The sequence below is a fragment of the Coptis chinensis genome, chromosome 5 (assembly GCF_015680905.1).
Source record: "Coptis chinensis isolate HL-2020 chromosome 5, ASM1568090v1, whole genome shotgun sequence".
NCBI classification, from domain to species: Eukaryota; Viridiplantae; Streptophyta; class Magnoliopsida; order Ranunculales; family Ranunculaceae; genus Coptis; species Coptis chinensis.
Window position 1 is genome coordinate 51926202 of NC_141460.1, and position 24325 is coordinate 51950526.

General features: G+C 37.6%; 1 protein-coding gene across 3 annotated transcripts in view; it reads left to right on the forward strand.

Annotated features, from left to right (window-relative positions):
• LOC147497876 (sulfatase and phosphatidylinositolglycan class N domain-containing protein) overlaps positions 1-24325 on the forward strand; it is a 34951-nt gene that overhangs the window by 6919 nt on the left and 3707 nt on the right. For 2 of the 3 annotated variants that reach the window (XM_086560178.1, XM_086560179.1), the window contains exons 5-16: positions 1352-1569; positions 1691-1765; positions 2826-2892; positions 6142-6440; positions 7477-7710; positions 7828-8015; positions 8263-8404; positions 8506-8614; positions 17648-17750; positions 17863-18046; positions 21242-21340; positions 21448-21506. In XM_086560178.1, coding sequence (XP_086416304.1) covers positions 1352-1569; positions 1691-1765; positions 2826-2892; positions 6142-6440; positions 7477-7710; positions 7828-8015; positions 8263-8404; positions 8506-8614; positions 17648-17750; positions 17863-18046; positions 21242-21340; positions 21448-21506 — 1777 coding nt within the window. Of the gene's footprint in view, positions 1-1351; positions 1570-1690; positions 1766-2825; positions 2893-6141; positions 6441-7476; positions 7711-7827; positions 8016-8262; positions 8405-8505; positions 8739-17647; positions 17751-17862; positions 18047-21241; positions 21341-21447; positions 21507-24325 lie in introns of those variants that run through there. The other variant, XR_015195299.1, reaches the window with a different exon arrangement.

The following is a 24325-nucleotide window of genomic DNA, read 5'->3' on the forward strand; positions in this document are numbered from 1 at the left end:
TGTCTGAAAAACATTTCTTTAATAGTTATCCATGTATTAGTGAATTTTTGGTTTGTCAGGCACTGGAAAAGTAGCGCATATGCGAATCAATTTATTTATACCTCGGTTTATTAGGGCTCGATTTTGAAACTTTCTATATTTGAAAAATTTGCACTACGTCATTATTGGTAGTACATGGCCTAAGAAGCTGCCACATACTATCTAATGTGTCAACCTGATGAGCTTTGAACTGTGAACAAAATACTGTTTGTTATGGCCGTTTTACAATACCTTTTCCTCCTACCTCTCTATCTTAACGACACATACCTATCCCTGACATTTTTGCTAGTTGTCTGGAGGTCCAAGGTCCCTTTTCAGGTCTTTTTTTTTACTTGGTGTGCTTCCCTAATTAAGAACTTTACGATGGATAACCTTAGTAGGTTGAGGAAACTGACTGAACTTCTGCCCTATGGGGAGTTTGAGTCGCTCTCATCCGTTGTCTGCTTTCTTGGAAAATTTGGTGTTGTTCTGTTTTTGTTTACGTTGACCTCGGGTAGGTGAAATGGGATTTGGCAGCTTGGTTGAAAAGAGTGCATTCCTTAGTGAAGGAGATGATAATTTCAATCAAAGGCCTCATATTCCTCTGATAAAAAAAATCTGGGTTGAGGGAAGATACATCTTTTGGCAACTTGTTTTCAGCTGCGATACTTTGATGGGCACTATGTGGTTCTGCAGTCTGTACCTCTTAAGGGTCTTCTGTAGCCTTTCTGTTTTTGTTGGCTTTCTCTTGTATTTTCCATGTCCTGATATGTTTTTGTAGGATATTTTCCATCTCATCCTAGTTTCTTTATGGGTACAAGGGTGTTTATAAATAGTCCACTTTTTAATGATAAAAGGCAAAACAAACTAGTTTCATATTGTCAGAATTCACTCATCCTGTTCTCATTTTGAAATTTTTAGTAACATGAATGTGTCTTATGAATAATGTGCAAAGAAGTGAACTTTGGGGCAGACAAATGTGCAAAGAGACGAGCTACGCTACCCAAAGGCGACTCTCGTTGATGGAATCACAGACTATCATTTCTCACCTCAGTTGAAAAGATAGGCATTAATTACTAGAGGTTCTCTTGATGTAATCATGATGGTTTGCTTATGACATTACCATTAGAATTTTTTTTGTTATTTCAGTGTTGGAGTGTACTACCCAAGGCACTCACATATGTATACTGTATATTCCTTTGCTATTTAATACAATTATTCTTAAGCAAATAAAAAAGTCTTACAAATAATGCTTTTTGTTATGTTATTCTCTTTTTAATCTGCCAACTCGATATGCATCATGATAGAGATTTAATTATGGTCTTGCTCATAGGTAGTCATGGAGATGGACATCCTGCCAACACTGACACTCCACTCGTAGCTTGGGGAGCAGGTGTTCAGTATCCTAAAAGGGTGTTGCACAGTAGTCACTCTAATGATGGATTTCGTTTTGTTGATGAGCATATGCATGATATGCCTACACCTAAGGATTGGGGACTCAGCACCACTGAAAGGGTGGATGTTAATCAAGCTGATATAGCTCCTCTAATGGTTGTACATTCTTAAGAGTCTTTCTTGTAATTCTCTTGTTAACCTTAATTGTGAAACTACTCAATTTTTACTCATTGTTATAATGCTATTAAGTTCTGATATTACTGTGATCTTTTGGCAGTCTGCTCTTCTTGGTTTACCATGCCCTGTCAACTCAGTTGGAAATTTGCCTCTTGGTTACATCAATCTAAGTGAGGTTAGCTTTTTATCTCCCATTTAAACTGGTTACAATTTCTGATTTTAAAGCTTCTTGATTTAAGTAGGATATGTATATATTAAGAGGGATATTATGAAACATCTAAATATGATGCACTTAATGTCACATGCTTGTTCTCATTATCTATCCTTGCAAAAACGCTGCCCATTTGAATGTGTTTAACCTTGTGGAAAAAGTGTTTCAAAAAGTGAATCACAGCCTTTAGATAAATCCTAAACATGAACAAGTCTTTTGGAAAATTTAGACACATGGAGCAGACTGCTGTTTACAATGGTCACACAACAACCCAACAGTCAAAGTGAGTTATATATCTACATTGACATTTTTCCAAAGTATGCCACATCCGTTTGCCGCAGAGAGATATTAATCTCTTTCAACCGCCTAATACAAGCTCCCCCTAACTTTAGCAGCATATAGACATTATCCCATGAGATGAGATGGTAGCCTTTTGCTTCCTTTTTATTGCCCTCAAGAGGATTGGCTACACTCATCTAAATGGTGAGAAGACGAAAATGTGAATGGGAAATTGATTCATATTGCACAGTAGGATGAGAAAGGCAACTGATACAAGAGAGCAACGAGAAAACAAATGAAACAAACAAAATCCAAACATCATCCCTTCAACCCATGTGCGAGAACAACAGTCCCCTACCTAGCCACAAAAGCTTCAAATGAATCAAACCATTTTGAAACTTAAGAAGGTGATATTTCCATGTAAATTTTTTACATTACACTTTAAATGCATTCAACCATTTCTATTGTAAGGGGTAGTAGGTTCAAAGATCTCATATTGAGATTGGATGATGCAATTATACTTTAATGTATTATCTTTGACCTTCGTGTATCGGTCTGTCACACTACTAAATTGCAGATAAGTCCAGTGAGTTTCATTCTCAGTGCTTGTGATTTACCTGCCATTGTTCTTAGCAGTATAAATGTGTGGTTGCTAAAGTTCCCTCCTTTATACAAAAGAGTGCCTTAGTGGTAAAAACAGAATCATTGCTGCGTGCTAAAATGAAGTTATCCTTTGTTTATCCAGGCTGAAGAAGTTGAAGCTGTAGTGGCTAATACAAAGCAAGTTCTCAGTCAGTTCCTCCGCAAATCACGTATCCTTGTAGCATACAGTAAATATTTTACATGCGGAAGATTGTTTTATTGTCCTCTAATGATTCTTTAAACATGAACTCTTACTGCTGTATCTTCTCTGTGTGTGTGTGTCTGTGTGCGTGTTTCTTCCTGTCTATGTGTTTTGGTGCTTGATCAATTATTCTTTTGAACTCCTGTTTTCTGTGTGGAAGAGGTGCAAAAAATGGGCAGGACTTATGATGTATACGAAGGCGGAAGCAACTTCGAATCAATAACATCAATGAATAAAATTGACAAACACCCAAAAACTAGGGTTTGAAAGGGAAAACGAATTTCCTTAATTCAATCTCTTGATTAAACAATCCAAAACAACCAACCTAACAATGAAGGCCTAGATGCCTTTATATAATAAACCTTGTTCCTAATTCTATTTAGAGTCCTAATAGGAAACTACTACGAACATAATAAATAAAAATAGAAACTAACTAAATAGAATTAATTAAATAAGCCAAGTACTAAGTATTCCATGCCCATGCATCAGACTCCCCGGCTTAAGAGCAAACTTGTCCTCGAGTTTAGGAAGGAAGAAAAGAGAGAACGTTGTGGCAGACTTTGAACAGTAGATGTAGGAGGAAGTGGAGACAATACAACCTGTTGGCCCTGAAAAATGAAAGAATAGGTCTTTGGCGGCCATCATCATAAGTTGTATCTCCGTCATATTGCCATGGTCGCCCCCAATAATAGATGGCAAACAAGTAGTCATAGGAATCACAGTGCACCAAACTTCATCTTTGTAAAGGGAGCCAATGGAGAAAGGAACCAAGCAACGACGAGTAACCTCAATTGCACTACCCTTGCTCAAACCTTGTATTTTGTATGGTTCTGGAAGTGGTTCAGTCTTCAATTGGAGGTTATCAACCATTTCTTGTGAGACAAGATTATCACTAGAACCACTATCAATAATTACATTGCAAAGTTTGCCTCCAACAATACGAGTTTCAAAAATGGCAAAACGACGCCATGAAGGTTCATCAGTAGAAGATGTAACCAAGGATCGACGGATCATCAAAGCAGGAACACCAGAATCAGGAGGTGTAACAACCCACGATCGAGTCATACTATGTGGCAATTGTGTAGCACCCATCTCACTATGATCATCATGGACTAACGCCGCTCTCTTTAACTGTGGACAATCACTTTTCTTATGTCTAACTTTGATGCACTAAAAATATGTAGCCTCAAAAGTGCTTCTAGGAACAGAAACTGGATGTGGTGTAGCAATAGAAACAGAAGATTTATGCAATGCTTCAGCTTTAAGAGCATATTTGATAACATCAGACATATCAAAAATATCTTTAAATGCCAAATCTTTCTGTATTGATTGGTTCAAACCATTCAAATATCTTCCTACCTTCTGTGCCATAGTCTCAGATAAATCAGCCCTGGTGGCCAATAAAAGAAACACCTCGGTATACTCAGTCACACTCGTAAGCTTTTGTTTTAAATTTTGGAGGCGCATAAATAAATCCCTCTCATAATCATGAGGAATAAATTCTCTTTTCAGCTCTCGGCGCATCTTATCCCAAGTGGTAATTTTATTGTAACCCAATTTAGCACGAGTCAATTGAAGTTCATCCCACCAAACAAGTGCATAGCCCGTTAATTTAGTCGCAACTAATTTAACACACTTAGGATCCTCCAAATTTTTATAATAAAAAACCTTTTCAATCTTATTTAACCAGTCAACAAAAGCATCAGGCTGTAATTTTCCATCAAATTCAAGCACATCCAATTTAATGTCACCCATATGATTCTTCTCTAAAATGCGCTATAAACGATTAATATCAAAATTACCTGGGGGGTGCTGAAAATTTCGATGCCTTGGATTTCTCCGATTTCTCCCATTGCGACGAGGTGGTGATGGACTAGATGAGAAGTCTGAAGGATCAGGTGGATCAAAATCAGGAGCAATGCGGTGGGGCTGTCGTCGATTTCGTCGTGGAGAACTTGGTGGTGAAGCTCGTCGACCACGGGCTATGGTAGCACCCTGGTGGCGTCTAAAATTCTGGTGGGCGTGACCATTAGGAATGGGCCTGAAAGCATGTTGTGCTCGGCCTTGGGCCTGGTCTAGATAAGCCCATAGTTGGAAATTAGGTGCAAAATTAGAACCTGGTCCAGTGCTAGTAGCATATTGGGCTTGGTCAGTAGAAGCCCAATTTGTGGTTTCAATCTCACGAACAGACATAGAAGGAAGAGGTCTTCTTCCCCGACGAACTGGCTGTGGAAGACGATCTGCCAGGGGAGCAAAAGCTTGATCTGTGAGGTAAGCTTGCTGATTTTCTTGGCAACCTCCTTGATTGCGTTGATGGTGGTGGTTGCCAACTTGATTTGGAGGAACCAAATTCGGAACTTGGCGGTGGCGAATTCTTAGATCTTCTCCTTTAAAATCAAGATTTTTGTTGCTGTAAGTGCTGTGATTTCTCTCTCTAACTCCGTGGGTGTGGTAGGGAGTTTGAATTCCACAAATTGGAGATGGTGGGTTTGATATGCTGCGATTGTGGGGTCTGCAGCAGCCACCCATTGAGCAATACGATGTTCCGTATCGCTAGAAACTGTGGGTGAATGTGGTCTAGAAGGTGCGTGGCTACATTGGCGAGGTGCTGGAGGGTCGCGTACATCGACATCGGAACTGGAACTATGCAAACTGTGATCACTAGGGGCATCGTCTTCATCCCTTGGCACGAGTTGCTCTTCAACAGTTGCGGTACGTCGATAATTAGGTACGAGTTTCGACAACATCTCCTTAATCTCTCGCAATTCCATCTTGCTACCTTGTAGTTCTTCTACACGGTTTAGTCGTGTATTTACTGCTGGTGGTCGTCCGCGTCCTCTTTGTTGAGTGTCCATGACGAGCAAACTAGGAAAAAACCTAAAAATCTGATACCAATTTGATGTATACGAAGGCGGAAGCAACTTCGAATCAATAACACCAATGAATAAAATTGACAAACACCCAAAAACTAGGGTTTAAAAGGGAAAACAAATTTCCTTAATTCAATCTCTTGATTAAACAATCCAAAACAACCAACCTAACAATGAAGGCCTAGATGCCTTTATATAATAAACCTTGTTCTTAATTCTATTTAGAGTCCTAATAGGAAACTACTACTAACATAATTAAATAGAACTAATTAAATAAACCAAGTACTAAGTATTCCATGCCCATGCATCAACTTATTATTCTCATTTTGTTGCCTTGACAAAAGTAGAAATAAAACGCACCAATTCCCTACGTTTCAAGACATTCAGACCATTGGCGAATTATTACACCTTTTTAAAGCAAATTGAGGATCTAATATCTAATGGAGAATATAAAGCCGCAACGGAGTTATCTCATACACTCAGACAGCTGTCAATGGACGGGCTTCATTATTTTCAAACCTATGATTGGTTGATGCTGATGACAATAGTTACTCTTGGATACATCGGTTGGATGACCTATCTTGTTCTCCATGTTCTGCAATCTTATACCTCTTTTACAGGAAATACTTATACGAAGACAAATCAGGTGCTTTTATGAGGATAAGTGATTGTAAAGATCCATTGTCTTATTAAATTATTAAATATATATCCAGCTTTTGTAGCATGTTGGTAATCAACTACTACAAAGTACACTTAATTTTATGTTTACTCTTTACTGGCTTGCTTCGTATTTACATATCGTTGATGACCAGTAATGATTACAGAACGAGTAAATTTGCTCATGCAGGTGGATCATCTAATGCTCATGTTCCTAGTTCCTTCAGAACTAGTTTGTTGACTTTTCACTGAGACTTTGTTGTACGGCTGTTACTATAATAAATCTTCTTGGTAATGTGATGACATGATTAGAGTCTGTCTTGTAGTAGAGTTCTGTAACCATGCATAATGAACCATAATGTGATGACATAAGGAAGCCTCAAGATTATTTGTCAAGCAAAGGAACCATAATAGGCGAACACTTGGTTGCTGCTGCAAAAGTTGGAGTGTTATACTCATCATCTTTATAGCGAAAAAGGGTACTCCCCAAAGAGGTTTTAAATAAATAATTCAATGGAGAGTAACATTTATTTCCATCTTCTTAACTTTCAGGGAGAAGGTTGTTTTACCAATCTCTTTCAGTGTAACTTAGAAGAAAACTAATTTTTTGATTGTGTGTTCCAAGTTTATCCCTATGTTGAGTGAAACTTTTGGCTCCAGTACACAGTTGATTGTGTTCTTTGTGATATTTTTATGATTTAAAGATCTAAGGTGTTCTATCTGTATATTCTAGAAGTGCTTCAGATTCCTGCTCGAAGAAGGTTTAAATATTCCTGTTTTAGATATATATCCACTTACAGATAACTGTTTGTGGTAGTGATATATCACCAGCTAGCCCTGGACATGAACCAAAGAAACTGGTTATCAGACTAGAGACTACTTACCACCTATGTGTGTCACTTTAATCTCTTTTTGGTGTTTGCACATTTTTCACTTTGTTTATACGGGATCCTTTGGTTTCTATCTATTTTTTTCTTCTCTTTGCTTTTACGTGCACCACTTATAATTTTCCTTGTCCATTGCAGGTGTATCTCTGTGGAGTTACTTTGATCGGTCTTGTTTCTATATTATTGTTTCTGGAGCATTCACCCCCCCTTTATCATGTATACACTGCGGTGACCGTATTTCTCTGGACACAAATATTTAGTGAATATCCATTTCTAAAAGCTGTGTGGACAACCTTATCTGGCAGCAAGTTTGAGTTTGTTGTGAAGCTGTTAGCCACTTGTGCCGTGTCCATACTCATTCTCGAATTCCTGGTATGCAATATGAATATCTAACAAGCTATTTGATTCGTTCCGTTGACCATCGTTTGTTAATGACTGAAGATCTGGAGTTGTACCTCAATTTTGAGTTTTTGTTATGACATTGTGCAGGTATATAGTTTTACTGAAAGAAAGCTTTACACATTATGTTTCCTGATTGCGGGATTAGTTGCTGGCTTTTATATTTTTTACTCTGTTCCTCGGAGGTCCATGGCGCCAATCTTTGTATGGGTCTCATGTTGGATTTTATCTCTCTTCACTCTCATGCCGGCAGAAATTCCTGATAACAATTTATTAGTGTAAGTGAATCCTTTCGAGGTTTCTTTTTAAGTTGTCCTCTTGCTAAATATGCATAACCTGGCTAGAAATTGTTGGAGAATTAAATTCTCAAGGTCATTGGGCATTGGCTTAAGCACGGTACATTTTTGATGTAAAATCATAATTGGGTTTGGACAGGGGATCGTACGCTAACAAGCTTGTTACTGGGTATGGTTATTGTTCTCATGGTCACGATGTATGCATAGTAACTGAGTATTTGTCTTGTAGAATTGCAAGTGGTGCTATGATAGTCTTGATGGGAATAGCTGCCAGGTGGTTTGAGTCAAACATCCAAGGGAGTACATTTTTTCTGAGTGTTTTGAAATGTGATAAACAACAGCCTACTTCTCCAATGCTCTTTTACGTGCAGGTAAGCCGTAAAGGACGTATCTGTATTTCTGAACTGCTAAAATAGCATTCTTTTTTAACTGCTCTATAGTGACATCCTTTTGTTTCTATTTGAAAATGTAGACTCTCCTGGTTGGGCTATCATCAGCCATGGTGTGGTTGTCTACCTCTCACAGAACTCAGAACCAAGAACTTCTTGTACTGCACCAATTGATAAACTGGGGGATAGCTGGTATTTCCTCGACCACTCACTTATCTTGTAGTGAAGTTTGAGATCTTTGCCTTCTTCCTGTTTGTGGTTGCATGTGATCATCGTCATACGACTCTATTTCTTGGGTGGTAAAATATCAAATTAGGTAACATCGTTAATTTAGAGTACCAGGATTCAAGATTATATCCCTTTTTTCTTATCCATTTGTTCTTGTGAGTTTTCAGTGATCTTGTTGCATGTCTTGCTACCTTTCACAAAGTTGCAATCAATTGATTTACTAGGTGATTGTTGGTTAATGGTCAATTGGTCACTAGATAGTCATGATCATTGTCATCTATAATGTAGAAGTACCAGGATTCAAAGTCCCATGTTTCCTATTTGTTCTTGTGAATTTTCAATGAACTGGTTACTTGTCTGTTTACCTACTACAATTGGAAATCAATTAATTTTCTAGATAGTTCTTGTTAATGGGCACTATATAGTCATGAATTCATGATCATTCTCGAATCCATTTTGACTAGATTCCTTACAGCAACTTTGAAGATATTGTTGAACTTTGATTAATTTGTCGAAACAACGTGAGAATTGTGCGAGTGTATGCATGCTTTTGCATTGTGGAGAATATGAACAGCTTACTACTAGGCCTTTTTGTTTCCCCAATAACAAACAATCTATACCTAAATATTGTAGACTCTACAATCAGAAGCAAAAATGATGTGTCATGCACACAGTGCAATGGTAGCTTGGTATTTGTATGTTTTAGGCTATGTTGGCCTAAGTGCAGCCCATGTGGCTTTGATTAGAATTGAGAAGGTTAGGTTTTAGTAGAAATAAATATTGCGCCTCCATTACTTTCTTGGTTAAGTTATTCATATTATTTTGGAAGATTATTAATTCACGAGTGATTTTTATTAAATAATTATTTTAATGGAGTGATTTGCTACAAGATTGGTCTTCCGCCGATCTTAGTTCACATGAAGTGGTATTCAGAGCCAGTGATTTTGGCAATATTTTTTTCTCTTTTCCATACAAAATTCAAATTTTATTACAACACATTGTCCGAAATTTCTTCTCTTTCATAGATTTGTAGCGAGATATCAACTTTGATTTAATTACTAGCACAGTGGTTTTAAATCCTAAACAAGAAACTCTCCACCTTATTTTCCAAACTGAATCCGACAATAGAGGAGGTCATGGTGATATCGTAAGCAACGAAGTGTCCCAGACTCCCAGTATTGCGTCCACCATTCCACATAAACAAAAATTAAAGGGGGCAACACCCTAACCGAAGTATACCATAGCAAGGACGACCAGGTTAGTACAGTCAAATATGAGAGGGCTGAATACTCTAACAACACTTATTACCCATTTTTTTTTTATGAAATGTGGGTTACGTGTTAGGGCCACAATATTTTTAGAACCCTTATGTGTCAGTTCAGAAACTTCATAAGTTATTATTGATAGGGGTCTAGTGATAATCTTGTTTCTATAGAGATGGTTGAAATATTAAAGCTACTTACGATTCCTTTAGCAAAAACTTTCAATATTCAGTAAAGCCTCAAGCATAGTTGGTGTCTTTGTAGGTAGGGTACCACTGAATATTGAAAGCTCTTGCTAAAACAAAAGTAGGTAGCTTTAATTTTTCAACCATCTCTCTGTAAAACAATATTATCACTAAAACCCCTATCAATAATAATGTTACAAAGCTTCTGAATTGACACAAGTTTTAAAAATTGTGGCGTTGCCACGTAACTCATGTGAAAAATGGGTAATAGATGTTGTTAGGGGGAGTATTAAGCCCTCTCATATTTGACTATACTAACCTGGTCTCCCTTGCTATGGTGTACCTTAGTTTGGGTGCTGCCCCCTTTATTTTTTTGTGGATCTGTGAATACAATACTAGGACACTTCGTTGCTTACGACATCATCATGACCTCTTCCATTGTCGGATTCGGTTTGGGAAATAAGGTGGAGAGTTTCTTGTTTAGGGTTTGAAACGCCTTTTACTAGTAATTGAGTCAAAGTTCACATTTTACTACAAATGTCTGAAATACAAATGTCTGAAAGAGAAGAAATTTTGGACATTTTTGTATGAAAATTGAATCTTGTATAAAAAAGAGAATTTTTTTTTGCCAAAATTGCTAGTTTTGAATACAATTTGATGTGAACTAAGATCGGCAGAAGAACAATCTTGTAGCAATTTACTCGATAAAACAATTCTTTAATAAAAATCACTCGTGAATTAATAAACCTTTCAAAATCATCGGAATAATAACTGAACCAAGAAACTAATGGAGGTGCATTTTCTATTTATATTTCATACCAAAACCTAAACCTAACCTAGACCGCATGGGCTGGACGTGGGCCAACATTGCCTAAAACATATTAATAATAAAAATACTATACTACCATCGGAGTATACTTTCTCCCTAGATTTTAATACAACAGATCTCATTCCTTATGTAGGGGATTATATTCCTCTTTTGCCTCTTCCACCACATTCTCCAACTAGTGGCACTGTTCGCATTGAAGGTGTTAAGGAATCCGAAACTATAGTTGTTGATGGCAAAGATAGTATCCAGTATATGGTTAAGTGGAAGAGCAAGCCCATTCTGACAGTTGGATTTATGAGGGTGTGTTTCAATAGATTGATCCTGAGTTCTATAATGACTACAAGACTTTTAGCTCATGGTCGAGCTCTTCCAAACTTGGGGGAATGATGTGTCACACACATAGAGTGCGATGGTAGTTTAATATTATTATTAATTTTATGTTTTAGGCACCCAAGTCCTGCCCATTCACAAGTTAGCATTGAGGAAGTTAGGTTTTAGTATAAATAGAGTAATAGACTAGCTTTGTGCACGTGGCAAAGCCACGTTTTTTAATGTTGAGTGGAGTTGAGCCCATAGGTTGACAAACTTTTTTTTTAAAAGAGACTTACAACTTTGCCCTTGCAATTGATGATATTAATAATTTGAAATTGCCATGGGTAAGCTTTTCTACTGACACAGGGGCCCACTGACGCGACACGTTTGACAAATAAAAACAAAACAAATTACGAAATTACACTTCTGCCACCGTGACAGAAACAGAATCTACTGTTGTTCGCACCCCAGATTTTTTATACTGTTTAGATATTGTGCCTCCTTTAGTTTCTTGGTTTAGTTGTTATTCAGATTATTTTGAAAGATTAATAATTCACGAGTGATTTTTATTAAAAAATTATTTTAGTGAGTGAATTGCTACAAAATTGTTCTTCCGCTGATCTTAGTTCATATAAAAAAACAACCCAACTAGGTGCAGATCGCATGACATGATCATGTGCCTAAAATGTGCCTAAGAGTCCAATCACTACAGCCTTTAGGAAACTGATTAAAATAAAAGAAAGCACATTAGTTCAGCAACTGAACACTCATTCTCCAGTCTGCTTCTCCTGGTTGTTTCAGAATGACTCCCTGGTTGTCTCCTTCCAGTCTGACATATATGGCTCCTTCCTTTGCTTGCAAGCATGGGTCCTTACTCTGATTCTTTTTGAGATTTTTCATTCATTACCTTGTAAGTAGCTGCTGTGATCCTTCCTTCCTCCCTCTTCACACTGCTCTAGCTGCTTCTTCATTAAAGTATGTATCGAAAGAAGTCTATTATATATTGTGTTGGTGTTGTGGATAACGTTGGGTAGATTTTTTAATGTGTTGGATTGTCGTGTTGAATCTTTTCCTACTACATCTTTGGGTTTGCGTTTGGGAGCAAGGAAAATTTAGAGGTATTTGAAGCAAAGTGATAGAATTAGGATATATATTGATAATGGAAAAATAGTTACAAGAAAGATGAGATATTCAACAACTACAAGTAACAAAAAAGAAAACTAAAAAACATATAAGATCGTACAATTAGTGCCACAACTCGGAACCTACTACAAAAGAAGAAAGAAAAACTTTCGAAGATTATCAATAGTTAACAAACATAAGTGTCTTTCTTAAGGGGGATGATTGACTTTGATTAAGTCCAGTCTCTATACTATTCCTAAATGCTATCGTTCACTCTACTTAGTTCCTTTGGGTGTGGTGAAACATTTGGAAAATTTATTCAGGGGAGACTATTGTTATGGGGTAGTGAAGAAGATAAGTCGAAAATTGACTTAAGTGGGATAGAGTGTGACTTTCTAATAAAGAAGAGGGTGGCAGAGGGTGGCTTGGGTTGTAAACATGTTATGCTAACGAATCTAGCTTTCTTGGGCAAGAGGCTTTGGAGATATGGAGAAAAAGAGCATCATTTGTGGAGAAAAGTGGTAGCAAACAAGTATGGGGAAATAGTTGATTAAGGAACCTAAAAACCTGTTTGGGATACTTTTGCTAGAAGGATTACTTTTCTTCGTGGTACAGGCAAGTCCATTTCTTTTTGGGAGAACATTTGGGTGGGGAGACCTCGCTTAAAGAACGATTTGGTGGAATCTACAGAGTTGCTTTAAAAAGAAAACTTATCTTTCGAGCTACATTGAAAAGGATGTAAAATAATGTGGAATGGAACGTGTTACTTAGAAGAAGACTCAATGATTGGAATATTGAGAGATATAAACAACTCCTGCTTGTAATTTATGAATTGGGTAGAAACTATGGAGAAGCTGATTAGAGATTATGGGTGTGGGATGACAAAAATGTGTGTATTGTGAAATCCTTTTACATTGTTTTGGCGAAGGAGTATGACATGATGGTGTGCTTGAGGCGAATGAGTAAAAGTGATGCATGGGCATGGAATTAATAATATTTGGTTTAGTTAGTTTTTATTTTTATTTGTTATGTTAGTAGTAGTTTCCTATTAGGACTCTAAATAGAATTAGGAACAATGTTTATTATATAAAGGCATCTAGGCCTTCATTTGTTATGTTGGTTGTTTTTGGATTGTTTAATTAAGAGATTGAATTAAGAAAATTCGTTTTCCCTTTGAAACCCTAGTTTTTGGGTGTTTAACAATTTTATTCATTGGTGTTATTGATTGAAGTTGCTTCCGCCTTCGTATACATCAAATTGGTATTAGATTTTTAGGTTTTTTCCTGATTTGCTCGTCATGGACACTCAACGAAGAGGACGCGGACGACCACTAGCAATGAATACAAGATTGGTTCGTGTTGAGAAAGAATTGCAAGCGAATTCGACTGATTTGTGCGAAATAAAAGAGATTTTGATGCAGCTCGTACCTGACTATCAACCCAAACAAACCATTGAAGTTGTGGACAGACAGCGGGTGGAAGTGACCCCAAGATTCCCACCATTCTGGTTTCTTGTTCTAAAGTGGAGTTAGTTGTTGAACCCCAAAATACTCGATCGAATCGACGCCACAGTCATGCACCCTCGCGCAAAATTTTTTCACATCCATCTTCCATTGAAAGCGATGCATCCCACCGATCGGGTCAATTTCCTCGTGCTAATTTAGCCTTCCCGAGCCAAGATCGCATAAGCAATTGCAGAATTCGAGTTTCCCATGTTGATCAAACTTTTCAGCATAATGATTTTGCTCAAGAAATTTATTATGATACAGATCTCGATGCAAATGGCAGAAGAAATCGTAGAAATCCGTTAGGCCTTGGTCGTGGTCAAAGACCTGTTGCTGCTTTTGTTTCTCATGCTCCTCTTCTCTAGTAGAATTTCGATCAAGCAAGGAGACGATCATATTTGCCTAATTCATGGGCTGGGCAAACTAATGCCACTTGGGCTTCTAATGTGTAGGCCCATGGAAGACCACATGATACTTTTAGGGCTGCAAATTATATTCCAGTCCAAGAAAATACTAGGCCTGCCCGCAAGAAAGTTGTTACTGCTGCCCAGGGTGCACCCCATTCCCTTGAGATGATTCGCCACCCCCCTTAGCCCCTCCGACATTGCCGAAAGCCCGTCAGTTAGCACCAGCTTTTGATCCTCCAGACCCTTCAGATTCTCCATCTAGTCCTTCTCCACCACGGCGCAATAACCACAATGGTCGCAATCAAAGGCGTGGGCATCAACAAAATGTGCACCATAATGCATGTAATTTTGATATTAGTCGTTTATTGCGCATTTTAGAGAAGAATTAGATGGGTGATATTAAATTAGACATGCCTGAATTTGATGGAAAATTACAGCGTGGTGCTTTTGTTGACTGGTTAAATAAGATTGAAAAGGTTTTTTATTATAAAAATTTGGTGGATCCTAAGTGTGTTAAATTAGTTGCGACTAAATTAACGGGCTATGCACTTGTTTGGTGGGATGAGCTGTAGTTGACTTGTGCCAAATTGGGTTACAGAAAAATTACCACTTAGGATAAGATGCGCCGAGAGTTGCAAAGAGAATTTATACCTCATGATTATGTGAGAGATTTATCCATGTGCCTCCAAAATTTAAAACATAAGCTTAAGGTTGTGACTGAGTATACTGAGGTATTTCTTTATTGGCCACCAGGGCTGATTTATCCGAGACTATGGAACAGAAGCTAGGAAGATATTTGAATGGTTTGAACCAATCAATACAGAAAGATTTGGCATTTAAAGATATTTTTGATATGTCTGACGCTATCAAATATGCTCTTAAGGCTGAAGAATTGCATAAATCTTTTGTTTCTATAGCTACACCACATCCAATTTCTGTTCCTAGAAGCACTTTTGAGGCTACATGTTTTGAGGGCGGCAGAGTTGGACATAAGAAAAGTGATTGTCCATAGTTAAAGAGTGGCGTTAGTCCATGATGATCATAGTGAGATGGGTGCTACACAGTTGCCGCATAGTATGACTCAGCCTGTTGTTGTTACACCTCCTGATTTTGGTGCTCTTGCTTTGATGGTCCGTCGATCCTTGGTTACTTCTTCTACTGAAAAATCTTTTTGGCGTCGTTTTGCTATTTTTGAAACTCGTTGTATTGCAGGAGCCAAACTTTGCAATGTCATTATTGATAGTGGTTCCAGTGATAATCTTGTCTCGCAAGAAATGGTTGATAAGCTCCAATTGAAGACTGAACCGCTTCCAGAACCATACAAAATACAAGGCTTGAGCAAGGGTAGTGAAATTGAGCTTACTCGTCATTGCTTGGTTCCTTTTTCCATTGGGTCCCTTTACAAACATGAAGTTTGGTGCACTGTGATTCCTATGACTACTGTTTGCTATCTATTATTAGGGTGACCATGGCAATATGACCGGGACACAACATATGATGGCGTTGCCAGTACCTATTCTTTCATTTTTCAGGACCAAGAGATTGTATTGACTCCACTTCCTCCTACATCTATTGTTCAAGGATTGCGACAACGCTCTGTCTTTTCTTCTTCTTAAACTCGAGGACGAGTTTGCTTTTAAGCCGGGGAGTCTGATGCATGGGCATGAAATTAATAGTATTTGGTTTAGTTAGTTTTTATTTTTATTTGTTATGTTAGTAGTAGTTTCCTATTAGGACTCTAAATAGAATTAGGAACAAGGTTTATTATATAAAAGCATCTAGGCTTTCATTTTTAGGTTGGTTGTTTTTGGATTGTTTAATTAAGAGATTGAATTAAGAAAATTCGTTTTCCCTTTGAAACCCTAGTTTTTGGGTGTTTATCAATTTTATTCATTGGTGTTATTGATTTGAAGTTGCTTCTGTTTTGGAGATATGGAGAAAAAGAGCATCATTTGTGGAGAAAAGTGGTGGCGAACAAGTATGGGGAAATGGTTGATTAAGGAACCTAAAAACCTATTTGGGATACTTTTGCTAGAATGATTACTTTTCCTCGTGGTACAGGCAAGTCCATTTCTTTTTGGGAGGACATTTGGGTGGGGAGACCTCGCTTAAAGAACGATTTGGTGGAATCTACGGAGTTGTTTTAAAAAGAAAACTTACCTTTCAAACTACATTGAAAAGGGTGTAAAATAATGTGGAATGGAACGTGTTACTTAGAAGAAGACTCAATGATTGGAAAATTGAAAGATATAAACAACTCCTGCTTGCAATTTATGAATTGGGTAGAAACTATGGAGAAGCTGATTAGAGATTATGGGTGTGGGATGACAAAAATGTGTGTATTGTGAAATCGTTTTACATTGTTTTGGCGAAGGAGTATGGCGTGATGGTGTGTTTGAGGCGAATGTCATCCCACATTAAGTTGCTTTCTTTTGTTGGGGTGCTTTTCTGGATAGGATTCAAACCATTAACAATTTGAACAGGAGGGTTATGAATATCAACAATGTGTGTGCGTATTGCAAGGTAGTGGAGGAAGATGTGTACCACCTTCTTCTTAATTGTCCCTTCACTTTTGGGATTTGGGCACTATTCTTTGCATATTTCACAGTTACTTGAGCACCACCATCTAATATTAAGAGGGCCTTGGGAAGAGTATGGTCCACTCTCTAACAATGGGAAAGGGTTAGCGGATCACCTTTGGAATGTTATTGTGTGGACACTATGGAAAGAAAGAAACATGAGGATATTTGAACAAAAGGAGAAGGTGATGCATAACCTAGTAGGGTATCAAAGAGCTTCTATTCGATTGAGCATGTGCTACATCATTGTTTACGGGTGTAAGATTTGTTGATTTTATGTGAAATTGGGATGGGATAGTGAGATGAGTGAGCTCTTGTAAGGGGTATTGGGGGAGTGAAATTGGTCGAGTTGCTCTTTTGCTACTTGGACCCAAAAACATTGTAATCTTTACTATCACTATTATAAATTCAAAGAAACCTATCTGAAGAAGCATCAAACTTTATGTCAATCCATTATACCTCCAAACTTCGGCATATATAGGATAGTGCCCTGGCCCACCCATGTATGAGCACAAACTGTAATTTTCTTGGAACCTTAAAGGGTTTTGCCAGCTGATCTGGTGGCCAGGCTCAGGAAAACCATACACATGATTTGTTTTTTGTAGAAATTGGAACACACCCAAAAAAAATAAAAAGGTATGAACAAAAATTTAGGGAAAAATTTGCAAAAGGTTCTCTTTTCATTTTCCCATTTAGGATTCATTTTTTTGAGTCGTCATAATTTCATATTCAATTGACGTGTACATGTCTGATCTTGACTGGAGTTATTTTCTTTTTTTCGTTTTATCTTTTAACAGGTTTTTCGATGGTTCTCCCATTGTTTTCTCCAACTGGCCTCATGTCTCGACTGACCTCTATTTTTCTTGGTTTTGCCCCTCCTTTCTTGCTCCTATCAATTGGGTATTCTTCTTCCTAGACTGATTGACATTGGTTATATTCATTCAATGCTTTGTTTTACTATGGAAATTCTGCATGTCAAATATAACTGTCTATATTATGCCATGTTTTGCAGATATGAGGCTGTATTCTATGGTGCTCTTGCTCTTGTACTTATGGCATGGATATTGTTTGAATGTGCAATCTATTTCAATCGAGCAAAAAGAGATTCTAGTTGTGTTAACGTCAAGGATAAAATTATTCTCAACCATGATGAAAGATGCCTGCAGTTGTCTGATATGAGAATTCCATTAATCTTTGTAAGTAGTGCTCCTCTAGCGATTATTAGTTTAAATTCTATAGAGCATGTTCTTTCTTGCAAATTCCACTTCACAATATTGTTCTTGTTTCAAAAACAAGCCTCAACTACCATTCTTCATAAAGTTTTTGTTGAGCAGCGTCATGCAATTGTAGATGCTAAGATTGAAACTCAGTGTCTATATGGTGTTATATGCACAAATTTGAAAACTAAGTTATTTACAGTATTCCTAGACATGTTTGAGTAGGTTCTGTTGACGGTTAACACAGTGGTGTATATCTTAGTCAAGTCAAAGAGTTGATAAATTGTATAAGGGCATCTCCAATGGGGGGTGTAAGCAGTATAAGATGTAAAGTTTACACCTCCAATCTCAAAAATCCCTTCCAATAGGGGATGTAAACCGTAGGTAATAGCTATTAACTTCTAAACGGAGTGTGGAGTTCTCATCTCGGATACAAGTTGGCAAAAGGCTCGGGCGTCACTTGGAGTGATACGCAAGTTTAAAATAACTCTGGACATCACTCCAAGTGACGCCCTTGACGATTTGTGATTTCTAAACTCAGGCGTCACTTGGAGTGACATCCACATTAGCTATGATGCATGGATACGGGTACGGGTATTGATACGGCGACACCAATACAGGGTACGATACGACTTTTCTAAAATATTAGGATACGGGTACGGCCTATGGGTACGGCTAATTATTAGGAATATTTTTAAATAGAAGTGTATTCTAAAAATTCTCTTAGTAGTTCTTTGAGTAAAGTAAGTCAGAAACATGTGAAAAACTATTATAACACATGTCAAAGTCAACCCAACTTGAAACCTCAAGAAACAGATTACATTTTCAATTGAGCATAAGTGCATAACTATTGGGTCAAGTCTATTTCAGGGATTCCAACTAGAATCCATTTAGAGAAGTTCAGTCTCTTTCGAGAAAGAAGAGAAATTTGGAAATTTTGGTCATTCAAGTGAAAGAATTTTGCTAAATCTCCTCCGCCAGCCTCTCTCTCTAAATTTATTGGGATTCTTTGTTTTTTTGGTTGAGGGACAAGTATCCTAGAAGTATCCGGTACCTGTATTGGTATCGTACCCGACCGACACGGGTGCAATGACATTTTAGGAGTATCTGTGCATCATAGCACATTAGTGTGTAGTGAGAGTTGTAAAATTCTAATGGCACATTGGAACCTATCTGGAGCCTCTGTGGAGGTGTAATTACTTCTTGCCCAATTGGAGTTGCTCCAAGATGTTCCCAAATAAGAGTAGTTTGGCAGTAACAGGAAAGAAAAAGGTTCTTGTTTCCTGGACGATTTATCTAGAGGCAAGGTTTTAACCTTGCTTTTTCCATTAATTACAAAGGGTTAAAAGGGAAAAGTAAAGTATGATGTTTGACCATTAAACTTGCCTTTTCTATTAATTACAGCCTTGCCATTAGAATCTCATCCATTATCCCTATGTGAATTTTTGAGAACATCTCTGCCTTTCAAATGCACAAAGTATTCTAGGTGTCTAATTATCACCGTGATATGTACCATTGGCATAAGTGAAGTAAAATTCTGATTGAATTGGATGCCAAAAGTATCTCCATGAGAGCTTCTCAAACATATGGGGCATCAATCTAGTAGAGATGGAAGAATCAATCCGAACCTCTGGATTGTTGCTTCCTTACATGATAGATTACCGGACATTGGTAGATCTCTATGTTATTGATAGTTTAGACTCACGGAATTTGTTGAAGAGTCCAATTAGTTGACCACTGGATAATATGTTGATAATGATGCTGCAAAATATAAGTTGCATGAGGATGATGAAGAAGCAGCTTATCATATTAGTTGATAAAAACTGAATTTCATCGATGACAAAAGAAAGAGCATGATATACCATTTGAGTAAATCACATTGACACGAATACGCGTGTCGTTGTCTGACATGGATACAGATTGTTGGACACTACAGCCTGTATGAAGTAGGACACAGGGACACATCTAACTGAAAAAAGAAAAAGAAAACTATTACCACTATAGTGTCGCACAATTAATTCTTGTGCTCAAGACCTCAGATAAATAACTATGAAAGTGGCATATCATGGAGTTGATCGATTTTTTTTATAAACATTTTGTTTTTATTAATAATTGGGATCAGATTGGTTAAAATGGGAGTGCCCCTATTATCAGAAAATATATTTCAAGTTTACAGCTGTGGGATGTAACTTTGTTTATAGATTATCATCTTAGTCTTTTACGGTATAGAACAAATCCTAGTTAAAAATCGTATGAGCAACGTATCCATGAGTCTGTGTTTGACACACTTGTTTTTTTAAGAATATGAAGTGTCCATGTTACTTAGCCATTTGATGGTGGGTATAGACTGTTGACAAGTACGTGACACCATGGAACTTGTTTGACATTGAGTCTGATCTACTTAGTTGTTTGAGCATGCACTTTTTTGTTGCAGTTTGCAAGACAATTAGTTTATTAATGGTGTTTTTTTACTTTCATGCAAGTCTCTTTTGCCATGTTATTTATAGAAAACCTTAGTGCCATTAATGAATTTGCATCTCTTATACAACCTCATTAGTTTATGAGGTGAAATTGTTCAATGGTTGACATGTTTTTGGTTTTATAAATTTGATTTCACTGTTTAGCTATCGAAAATTCTATAATTATTCATGTCATGTTATATTAGCGTGCGCCACACTTCAGTAATAAGCACCTCCACCTTGTGTCTAACGCGCGATGAGGGTGGTGTGCCTTAGGTGTACTTAACGCCTCGTGTATACTGGTTAAGTTCAAGGGATTTGTTACCACAGACGTGGGTTATACATACCCACCAGCATTGATTACCAGTCTAGTGGAAAGAAAAAAAAAACAAAAAATAAATAAATAAAGGAAAATAAAACAAATCAGGACATCTTGGAACCACTTAGCACAACAATAAGTCTGTTGAAAGTTAAACATAAATGACATGCTTAGATTTTCTTGAATATTTTATATGAAAAAGAACAGATGTATATTTTAATCTATGGAGCATAGAATGGATATAATTGTTGGACTGACCTAAGGAGAAGTTGTTTCATTACATTTTCTTAAGAGACCCCCGAGCCATATGTTCTGAATTCCTGTAGTGCCTGCGAATGCTGGTTTTACTGAGCTTTCTTATTTTTCGAAAGTTGAAATGGAGATTTTTCTTTGTAGATGGTGTTGTTCAATGTTGCATTTTTCGGTACGGGTAACTTTGCTAGTATCGCAAGCTTTGAGATATCATCTGTCTACCGCTTCATCACAGTCTTCAGTGTAAGCTAAACATAGATTCCTACAAGATTTAGTTTCTAGCACTCAGCTCTCTGTTTTCCTGCTGGTGACCTGGTACTAAAGCTGATTTGCTCCATTCTTAATTGCAGCCGTTTCTGATGGCAGCCTTACTTGTTTTCAAGTTGTTCATCCCATTCATGCTTGTCATGTAAGTACAAAGCACATTTGCGTTTTATAATGATCACTACTATATTTCTTATAGGAATATTGTTTAGGCATGTCCTCATCTTGGCATATTGCAAGAGTGAACAAACATCTCATCTCTTCTGCCTACTTGTTTTTTTTATAGAAAAATATGGATTACAATCTGTGTAGCAGGCTCCTCTTAGCAATATGCCAAGAATCAATCCTACTGCTTACCCAAAATAAAGAAATAAAAAAATAAAAAGAAAGATAAATAGAAGATTGTCCAAACCATGCCTACCTCTATCCCATCTCACCCAATGAATCCTCTTCTTTTCCTCACTACAACCCCAAACAGACCTTCTGAACACCAAATTCAATTCGATCCACCACATCCTAGGGTATTGCAGAAAGAGGGAGGTAATAGTTAGGAAGATGGGCAAGAGTTGCTTCAAGCAAAGTGACTCCTCTTGTTTATGCCATTCATTTCAATGTGGAATAATTATGTGTCTTATTACTGTAATTGTTGTTCCTATCTAGATAAATTTTTCTCTGTTATCTCGTCTTTGATTGTTACTAGAAAAAACAAACTTCTCTCTTATGTATGTAAGTAGTGTGTGTGTGAATGTGTTTTGAATATTTATGCTCTAATTTAAAGATCTCATTGGTAGATCCCAGCAATTTGAAAAATCTTCTAAGCTAATTCAGTGTCAACTCTCATCTAGATATTATTGCAAAGGAAAGTCTTTGGGACTTTTTAAGAAGAGAGTCATACTTTGGAAAGATTGAAGATTAAGAGAATTTTACCTTGCACACTTTTTCTTCTTCAACTTCTCACTCTCACTCTTCTCCAACTCATGTTTGTTGGACACTTTCGCTTCCTTTTATTTAGTTTAAATGATTTCTCTAGTGACTTTAATATTATACAGTTTAGTCATGAAAAAGAAGTGGTGGGAGTAGACTTACGAAATTTATGCGTAAGTTTGATGATTTTGTTTCTAGGAACTGCTTGGTCGATTATCCTTTAAATGGGGCCTTGTATACATGGGCAGATAGGCGAAGTTTGAGTAGGATAGATAGGTTCCTTGCTTCAGTGGAATGGGATGAACAATTTCCTCAAGCTAAGGAAACTGCATATCCTAAATATATGTCTGACCACCGGGTTATACTGTTGGATTGCACCGGGTTATATTGTTGGATTGCAGTCAGTCGACAAGAGGACCTTTACCGTTTCGTTTCGAGCTTATGTGGTTCGAAGATGAGAATTTAATGTATTTGATTGATGAGTGGTGGTCTTCTTTTGCTTTTGAGGGTCCTCCAAGCTTTGTGTGGTGGTGCAAGATAAAAGAACTATAGAAAAAATTGAGGGTGTGGAACAAAGAAGTCTTCGGCAGGGTGGACTTGCTTATCAAATCTAAATCTCAAGAGATTGATGAGCTTGACAAAAAAGAGGAAACATCTACACTATCACTAGATGAAGAAGTGTACAAGGCTTGTCTTCGGAGTGAGCTGAGAAGTCTCATGAGGAAGAATGAAATATGCTGGAGGCAGAAGTCTAGAATTTGGTCGTTTAAAGAAGGTGAAGATAATACTAGCTATTTTCATAAGTGTGCTAACGCGAGAAGAAGAGTTAACAGTATAAACCGTTTAGTTATTGGGAATGATGAAGTTAGCGATGAAACAGCCATTCGAGATCATATAGTTGAGTTCTATGAAGCGCTTTATTCAGAAGATCCGCTAGTGAGGCCCGAGATGGATGGAATGGAATTTAGCTAAGTTTCTGAAGAGCAATTAGCGGGTATTGAAGTCCCAATTGATGAAACTGAGATATTGTCTGCATTTAATGAATTGGGTGGGGAGAGAGCTCCAGGGCCAGACGGTTTCCAAATGACCATATTTCGGAAGTGTTGGCAAACATTTCGGGTAGATTTTATAGCTGTTGTAACTGAATTTCAGGAGCTTACGTCTATGGCTAGAAGAAACAACTCAACTTTCATTACTTTAATCCCTAAAAAGAGGGTGCATTATCTGTTGGTGACTATAGACCAATTAGCTTGGTCGGTGGTATGTATAAGGTAATCTCCAAAGTTTTGCCTACACGGATTAAGGCAGTTTTACCGACAATTGTGTCGTGTGTGCAAAGTGCATTCATTGGTGGTAGACAGATATTGGATGGTCCTCTTGTTGCCAATGAGTGTATCAACGCCCGTCTTAGAATGAAGGAGTGTGGCATATTATTGAAGGTGGATATAACCAAAGCATACGATTGTGTTAACTGGGATTTTCTCGATTACTTGATGAAAAGGATGGGGTTTGGTGATAAATTCCGAGGGTGGATCAGATTGAGCATCTCTTCGGCCTCTTTTTCTGTGCTCATTGAAGGTTCGCCTTCAGGGTACTTTAGAAGCCAGCGGGGTTTGAGGCAAGGAGACCCAATATCTCCGTTCTTGTTCAATATTGTGATGGAGGCTCTCACCCGTTTAGCCTTAAAAGCTATGGACCGGGGATATATGAAAGACTTTAAACCAGCTCCTACTGGTCCGGAGGTGGGCATTCTACAGTTTGCCGACGATACTCTGTTTATGATAGATGCTTCAGTGTCTCAACTTTTGGTTGTCAAAGCGGTACTTCTGATTTTTGAGGCGTTGTCAGGCCTCAAGGCTAATATGACGAAGACCAATTTATATGAAGTGGGTAAGGCTGATAACCTGGAAGAGTTGGCTCGAATTATGGGATGTGGTATTGGTACTCTGCCTTGTCGATATTTGGGTTTACCTCTCGGTGCATCGTACAAGAATAAGAAGATATGGGATCCCGTGATAGAAACCGTTCAAAGAAGAATAG